The 8,544-nt window shown below is 19.1% G+C and overlaps 2 protein-coding genes across 2 annotated transcripts; one reads left to right on the top strand and one right to left on the bottom strand.

Moving 5' to 3' along the window:
• Positions 1 to 664: 664 nt before the first annotated feature.
• On the bottom strand, positions 665 to 3,400 carry LOC128953176 (uncharacterized). Its single transcript, XM_054298649.1, has 3 exons — positions 2,543 to 3,400; positions 1,124 to 1,345; positions 665 to 1,051 (listed from the first exon to the last, which is right to left on the bottom strand). Exons 1-3 carry the CDS (start codon positions 3,393 to 3,395, stop codon positions 714 to 716), a joined length of 1,413 nt encoding a protein of 470 aa, XP_054154624.1. The 5' UTR covers positions 3,396 to 3,400; the 3' UTR covers positions 665 to 713.
• Positions 3,401 to 6,412: 3,012 nt separating this feature from the next.
• Positions 6,413 to 7,982, top strand: LOC128953188 (uncharacterized). The gene is made up of 3 exons (XM_054298662.1): positions 6,413 to 6,446; positions 6,536 to 6,771; positions 7,366 to 7,982. Exons 2-3 carry the CDS (start codon positions 6,547 to 6,549, stop codon positions 7,909 to 7,911), a joined length of 771 nt encoding a protein of 256 aa, XP_054154637.1. The 5' UTR covers positions 6,413 to 6,446; positions 6,536 to 6,546; the 3' UTR covers positions 7,912 to 7,982.
• The last annotated feature ends 562 nt before the right edge of the window (positions 7,983 to 8,544 follow it).

The following is an 8,544-nucleotide window of genomic DNA, read 5'->3' as shown; positions in this document are numbered from 1 at the left end:
TTTTAGTTTATAACTAATATTTTTTTTGACTATTTAATACTTTAATATTTATTAACTAGATCAATCTAATTATTAAACAAACTAAATCTAGATCATTAAATTTATCATTATTTATTTTCTTTATATAAACTTTAATTTATCTATTATTTAATTAATATTATTATTATAGTAAAAATAAATAAAATTAAGATATTTAATATATAACTATTTAAACAAACCAATAGATAAACTAATATATACTCTATATTGTTATACTGTATTTAGAAATATATAAATAAAAATATATTATTTAATAATAATTATAAAATTTTTGTTAATAAGTTTTATCTAATAAAAACATAAATATTTGTTTGTTTTTATTTATTTCTATAATAATCTTATATAATAGATATATAAAATAAAATTTTTTTTTATAGATAATTATATTTTTAAAAATTAATTTTATTTTTTATAATTAATTCACTTAATTATTTAAATGTAGAAAATAATTAATTAAAAATAAAATATTTATATTAATTTAATATACTTTACTTAATACTACACATATAACTAAACATGTAATATATATTTTTTATATTTTAGTATTTTCATAATTTTTATAAATAATTAACTAATAAATAAACATTTTATTCAAATAACAAAATAAACACAATTTTTTTTGTTGATTAATATAATTCAGTCAATAGTTTCTTAAAAAAATATTAATATTTTTTTTAGATATTATCGTTAGGTTCGGTAGTCGTTTCAATAGGTATTTCCTCAGTAGTAGTAGTGATGACTACTGGTGTAGTTGGTGTGTCTGTACCATCACTACTGGTGCTACCGGTGCTGGTAGTGGTGATAGTTATCGGCTCAGTTGTCTGCACAGAGGATGGTTGGGTTGAATTAATAGTCGTACCATTGATGGTACTACCAGTTGGTACTGGTGTTACCACCGATGATGATTGGGTTGAATTAGTGGTACCATTGATGGTACTACCAGTTGGTACGGGTGTTACCACCGATGATGATTGGGTTGAATTAGTCGGCACAGGTGTCAAACTGGTAGGTCCTTCAAAACAATAGAGTATAGAAATGTTAGTTAATTTTTTGTTGGTTTAGTATATTATTAGATTGAGATTACTTTCAGTCCAATCGTAGTCCCATATGGACTGTCCATCAGTAGCACAGTTAGCCACCAAACGGTGCTGATATTGACGTCTATTTTTCAATAGCCACTGAAATCGGGACCGATTTTGTGGACTACAACCTAACGGGTTAGCCATCAATGACAGTACATTCGAGCGGTTTCTGTCCAAAAATTTTTTGAACAATTTTTCCCGTATTTCCCGAAAATTATTGTTATCTAAAAATATTTTTTTAAATATATAAATAATAGCTAATAATTGGTTTTTAATTAATTAAATAAGTTTAAAAAAATAAATAATTTTATATATAAATAATAGCTAAAAATTAGTTTATAATTAATTAAATAAGTTTTTTTTAAAAAAAAATACTTATAAAAAAGTTATTTATTATTAAACATATTTTATTTATTTTTTAATTAATTAATTTATTTATTTATTTCGATTATTACTAAATATATTTATATTATTTATTTTAATTAATTAAAGTAAAAATAAATTATGTTTTTTCAATTCAATACTAATTATCATAATTTTAGTATTAGTTTTACAAAAACAAATAATTTATTTAATAAATAATTATTTATTTATTCTAAATTAATTTATTGTTTGGATTATTATTAAATTATTTATATTATATTTTTTAATTAATTTATAATATAAAAATAAATTTCGTAATAATCCAAACAATTAATTAATTAAAAATAAATAAATAAATAAAGTTTTTTTCAATTCAATACTAATTATCATAATTTTAGTATTAGTTTTTCAAATAATTTATTTAATTTAAATTAATTTATTGTTTAGATTATTATTAAATTTATTTATATTATTTTTTTAATTAAGTTATAATTCAAAAATAAATTTCGTAATAATCCAAACAATTAATTAAAAATAAATAAATTAATAAAGTTTTTTTAATTCAATACTAATTATCATAATTTTAGTATTAGTTTTTTAAAAACAAATAATTTATTTAATAAATAATAATTAATTTATTTTAAATTAATTTATTGTTTGGATTATTATTAAATTTATTTATATTATATTTTTTAATTAAGTTATAATATAAAAATAAATTTCGTAATAATCCAAACAATTAATTAATTAAAAATTAATAAATAAATTAAGTTTTTTTCAATTCAATAATAATTATCATAATTTTAGTATTAGTTTTTCAAATAATTTATTTAATTTAAATTAATTTATTGTTTAGATTATTATTAAATTTATTTATATTATTTTTTTTAATTAAGTTATAATATATTAATAAATTTCTTAATAATCCAAACAATTAATTAATTAAAAATAAATAAATAAATTAAGTTTTTTTCAATTCAATACTAATTATCATAATTTTAGTATTAGTTTTTATAAAAAAAAATTTATTTAATAAATAACTTATTGGGAGCTCATACCTAAATTCAAGGTAACTGTCCGCCGACGGGCTTCGACATCAAACGCACCGTTTTCTACCCGATTATCGGCCAGTTGTGTACCATTCAGATTGATTACAAGTCTATGATAATCAAATAGCGGACAATCCCGGAGCTCAAACGCCTCGTCCTCTATCCTAGCAATACTATCGACACCACTTAGATCTAGTTCCTGGAGATACCGGAGCCCATGGAATGCTTTTTCACCAATCGATCTAATTGTATATCGACCGGCAAACCTAACTGTCCTTAACCGGGAATCTATTGTACGGGAAAATGCTTTATCAGGAATTTCGTGACTAGAATTCCACTCTAGATTGACAACCAATTCCCGTAATGACGGGATTTCCGCGAATGCCCGATAAATATCATAATCACTGTCCGGTCGATTACGCAATCGGATGGGTGTATCGCCAGGAAATCGGAGACTAGTAGTACCCGATTGGGTCAGACCTACGCTGAATGCTTTCCGGTGTATTTGACGTAAGTTTTCGGATCTAATTTCAATGTCTATTAGCCGAAAATTGTTTATAGTATTGGCCGGTAGTTGACCACCTTTGACCAGTGCCCGCCATCGGAATTGATCGAAATGTCGGGCCCATGGCCACAGTTTTTTGGATAACTCGAGGAACTCCTGTTTAATATCCAGTTCCCGATGATGGCTGTCCTCATCATCACTACTATTACCTATTGTACTACAGTTTAGCCATTTGTATGTACGGTATTGGCATTGACTGACAAATTTATTATCATTATGTGGCCAACAATTGCTATAATTTATTATTAATAATAATAAACTAATTGTTGATAAAAATTTTAAACAAATTTGAATCATATTTTTTTCGACTAATAGACAAACAATAAATATATAATTTTAATATTAAAAAATAAATAAATTATTAACTTATAAATTAATTATTATTATTATTACTAAATATTTTTAATTTACTATATATTAATATATAATAAAACTAGATTTTTTTTGTTGAGGGTATTTATAGCCAACAAATAAATAATAATATTGAACTTTGTAGCTAGTACATTTTTTGTTTGAAATATTAGACAATATATGTGCAATTAATCATCAAATAAATAATGAAAAATAAAACTTTTCCTTAACTAAAGTTAGTATATACTGTATATATAAAAAAATTATTATTATTTTTAGTACAAAATTTTTTGAATATATATATATATGATATTACATACCATATATGATTCATTATAAATATATTTTTTTTAAGTATAATTGTTTATTTTATTATACAGTATATACAGTATGTCTAAAGCAAATAAAAAACTATTGTTTTATTATTATTAAAATGTTTGTTAAAATCCGGGTTATAAAACAAAAAATAAATAATAAAGCATTATAAACTTATATTATTTATATATCATTACTAAATATATATTACTATATATATATATATTACTATATAAATATATATTACTATATATATATATATATATTACTATATAAATATATATTACTATATATATATATTACTATATAAATATATATATATATATATATATATATATATATATATATATATATATATATATATATATTACTATATATATATTATATACAGTAATGATATATAAATAATATTAGTTTATAATGCTTATTATTTTTTGTATATATATATCTATATGTAAATAATAGACAATTTCAATTAATAATATATAGATTTATTTTATTTTGATAATTAATATTATTAGTATAAATAATTATTATATATTATTTAGATTTTATTATAGATTTTATTTCAATTTTTTTTTGTATTTATATTTTAATGTAATTTTTTAAATCAATTATTATTTTTAAAGTTACATAAATCCTATGCAATGTTTAACTTTGAAGTAGTCATAAAAAACAATTACATAAATAATAATTAATAATTTTTTATGACACCTATGTTTGACTTTTTTTTAGTTCAATTTTATTCATATGATATATTAATAGAGATGGGCAAATAGAAAGTTTCTAATAAATTTCCTTGAGAAAGTTTCTAGAAAATTTCTCAAGAATAAATTTCTATAGAAATTTAACTTTATTGTTATACTATGGGATCCCCATATCTATAGCTATTGTAATAATATATAAATAATGAGACACTACTATTCATGTAACATTATACTATACACTACTATACAAAATGCGTTACCTATATGTAAAATAATTATAATTATTCAATAATAATCAGTTTTCTAAAATTTTAATAATCGTTTTATCATATATATAAGAATTTAAAATAATTAAATAAATTAATTGTTACTTTAATTAATAATTAAAATATTAATAATAATATTTAGTTATTACTTGTAAAACCAATGTATTGTTACATAATAACATATATTGAGAAAAACAAAATTAACCATGGGGATCCCATAGATAGAAATTTCTTTTAGAAACTTTCTAGAAATTTCTCTATTATTTTATAAATTTCCCTTTTTTGCCAACACTATATATTAATCGCCTAAACAAGTATATAATGATTTAATAACAATATAATTTAGTTTTATATAAATATATAAAATATATAAAGATATATCAAATAAAAATAGTATCATTTCATTACATGTATTGTAATTGTATTTTAGATAACAGATAATAAACAAAAATAAATCGGTTTTATTTATATATAAATAATAATAATAAATATTAGATTATAATTATTATTATCAATAGTAATAATTTTAATATTACATAAAATTGATGAAACATTTTATTTTTTTTAAATGTGATTAATATCATAAATATTTCTAAATATATAATTATTGTTATATAAACAGCATTTAAACTAAAAAATTATGTTTTATTTTTTTGTTAATAAATATACTACTAATAAATAACTTTTATATTATTATTATCTTTAAATTAAAAACTTAAAAACAAAAATTATTTTTTTTAAAAAACATATTTTACTAATAAATTATATAATGAATAAAACAAAATAATTTTCTACACAATAATATTTAATTAATCCTTATATTAATACAATATATATAAAATTTATATAAAATTTATATATATATAATTAATTAATTAATTTTTTCAAAAAAAAAAATTATTAAATAATATGTTTCATTGATTATTGTTAATTCTAACTATTTATTTTTTCCAAGTTTTTAAAATACATATTTTAAAAAAAAAATTAAATTGTACAGTTTTTAAAATAAATTATTTAATTTTTTTTCAATAAGTTTTCATTGCTTAAATTAAAGTTTATTATATTTATAATTTATATAATTTTTAAAAGTATGCTTAAATTATTATATTTTGATTAGTAATAAACAAACAAATAATATTTCAAAAAATATAATTATATTATTTAAATATAAATGTTTATATTATTAAGTAATAACTATAATAATAATAATATATCCTTTTTTATAAATACATGAATAACTGATTAAATTTGTATTTTTATATTATGTATTTTATTATCATTACATATAATTATAATTTATTTTTTATTAAAACAAAAATATATTTTTTATATTATCAATTAATATGAAATATAATTTATGTTTAAAATACAATTATAATCAGTAATACTATATAATAAATCCTAAACATTTTTTAAAAAAAATTATGTATTAATAATATGTAAAAAAAATAATTATAGCTAAAAAAATAAATTTAATAATAAAAAAACACCCATTTTATTAAAAACTAAACAATAATGATAAATACATATTATATTTATAATTAATTAACAATATAAATTTTTTTTAATGATAAGATATCACTAATACAATTTTTGGGATACCATAGATATTATCTAATAATATACTGTATTTTTTTAATTGTATTTTAATATTATATACTATTATTACACTATTATTATTATTATTATAGCAACCATTTTAAATTTAGGTAGCAAAATATAATTTTTTAATTAATTAATTTTATAATTAAAATTAATTAATTAAAAAAAATTTCTAATTAATAGTATATATATATAGATAGTGTGTGTATGTGTGTGACATACATAATGGACGTCCAAAATCATATACACCATCATCAGCAGCAACAACAGGATCTGGATAGTCATGATAGGGACAGTCGTACGCTATGTAGACGATGGACAGTGTTTACACTGGCCATTGTTGTTACGGCGGTAGTGGTCATCGTTATGAGCTTAACCGTAGTGGCCATCAATAACTTGAAAACCGATGCCGAAATTACCGATAGTGTTAAGGTATTTGGTTATATTATTTTTTTTATAATTATTTTATTGAATAATAATAATAATTTAAATAATTAGAAATAATAAATTGATTTTATTTTATAATTATAAAAAATATAATCTAATTTTTTTACTTAACTTTTTTTTTAAAAAAAATATTGTTTTATTATTTGTTTGTATGTAAACATGTTTACTAATATATTTTTTTTAATTAAATAATTATAATTTTTTTTTAATTATTTAATTATTAAAACACTAATTATAGTGTTTTTATAAGTTTACAATATATTTTGTTTTTGTTGTGTATATTTATTTGTGTTTAATATATTTACTGTATTTTATTTAAAACTAAATTAATTGTTTTTTTTTAAATATTTAAACTAATATATATTTTTATATTTTATCTGTTATATTGTATTATTATTTACAATATATTAGAGTTATTTATTGTGTTTAACAATATTTTAATGTATTTTATTAATTAATTAAATTTATATTTAAAAAAATAATTGTATTTTTAAAAAAATTATGTATTTATAAAACACTAATAATATATTATTTACTAATTATTTTATTTATTTTTAAAAAAAATTAAATTTTTAATAGCAATCAGCAAAAACATTGATAATAACTGAATGTGTTATCGCAATACTCGTCCAATTGTTAGGTCTAACGGGTAGTTATCGCCAACACTACGGTTTTACCCTAACCTACGGCCTGATAATGACCATGATTTCGGGTCTGGCATTGGTATCGGCCATCCGATACGGTTTGTCTGGTGATTGGATACTAACCGTACTGTTTATCGTAACGGCAGTCATAGCCATGACCTATGCCCGCGATTTACGATTGAGACGATTGCTGGCACTGAATAGTCGGACTACTATTGTCTACAGTAGTGGTGACGGCACCGGTAGTGGTGGCGGTAATGGTATTAGCAATGCTAATGTTGTTTATCAGGGACAACCAGTCTATTTATATCCCGGTGCCAGTGGTGGTGGTCACCAGTCTATCAATGTTAATACCCTACCCTCACATACCAATGTTAAATGGTCGACCCCAGGAGGCCAGGTAGCCTATTCACCTAACCTGCCCAACTATTATGCACCGGCACCGCCACCCTATATCCAATCTAACGGTGCTGAAAAATAAATGTCCTAGTTACTATTGAGTAATTGATTATTTGCTAAAAAATTATTATTATTATTATTGATTATTTGAAATTAAATATATATTAATATAAAAGTATAGATATTTTGCATCAAAAAAAATATAAATTATTAAAAATTATTTTATTTTTGAGTGTAATTTTTATTTGTTAAATTTAATTAATTATTTTTTTTAAATTAAATAAAATTCAATTAATTAAAAAATTATTTTATTTGAAAAATATTATTACTATTATATTTATTTTTCTAAATTACATTATTGAATTAAATTTTTGTTGTTAAAAAATTTATTAGTAATATTTTACAACAACATCAAACTAAAAAATTAATTTAATATTTATACATAACTTATTTTTTTTTATTTATTATTTATAAAATTATAAACATATACAAAAATAAAATTTAGCTATATTTGGTATATATTATAATAGTTAATTATGTAAATTACTAAATTAAAGCATCAAGGTTATCAAATATTTTTTTTATAGGAAATAAAATATTTCAAAAAAATAAAACACAGGATATATATCTAAAAATAAATATTTTTTTTTTTGATTAGACATTAAATAATAATAATAATTATTATTATTATTTTACTATATATTGATTACATATA

The sequence above is a fragment of the Oppia nitens genome, unplaced genomic scaffold (assembly GCF_028296485.1).
Source record: "Oppia nitens isolate AA-2021 unplaced genomic scaffold, nextdenovo-longstitch-racon4-pilon3 scaffold20_pilon_pilon_pilon, whole genome shotgun sequence".
Lineage (NCBI taxonomy): Eukaryota > Metazoa > Arthropoda > Arachnida > Sarcoptiformes > Oppiidae > Oppia > Oppia nitens.
The sequence above is the reverse complement of the archived record's forward strand: the minus strand, read 5'-3'. Positions and strand labels throughout refer to the sequence as shown.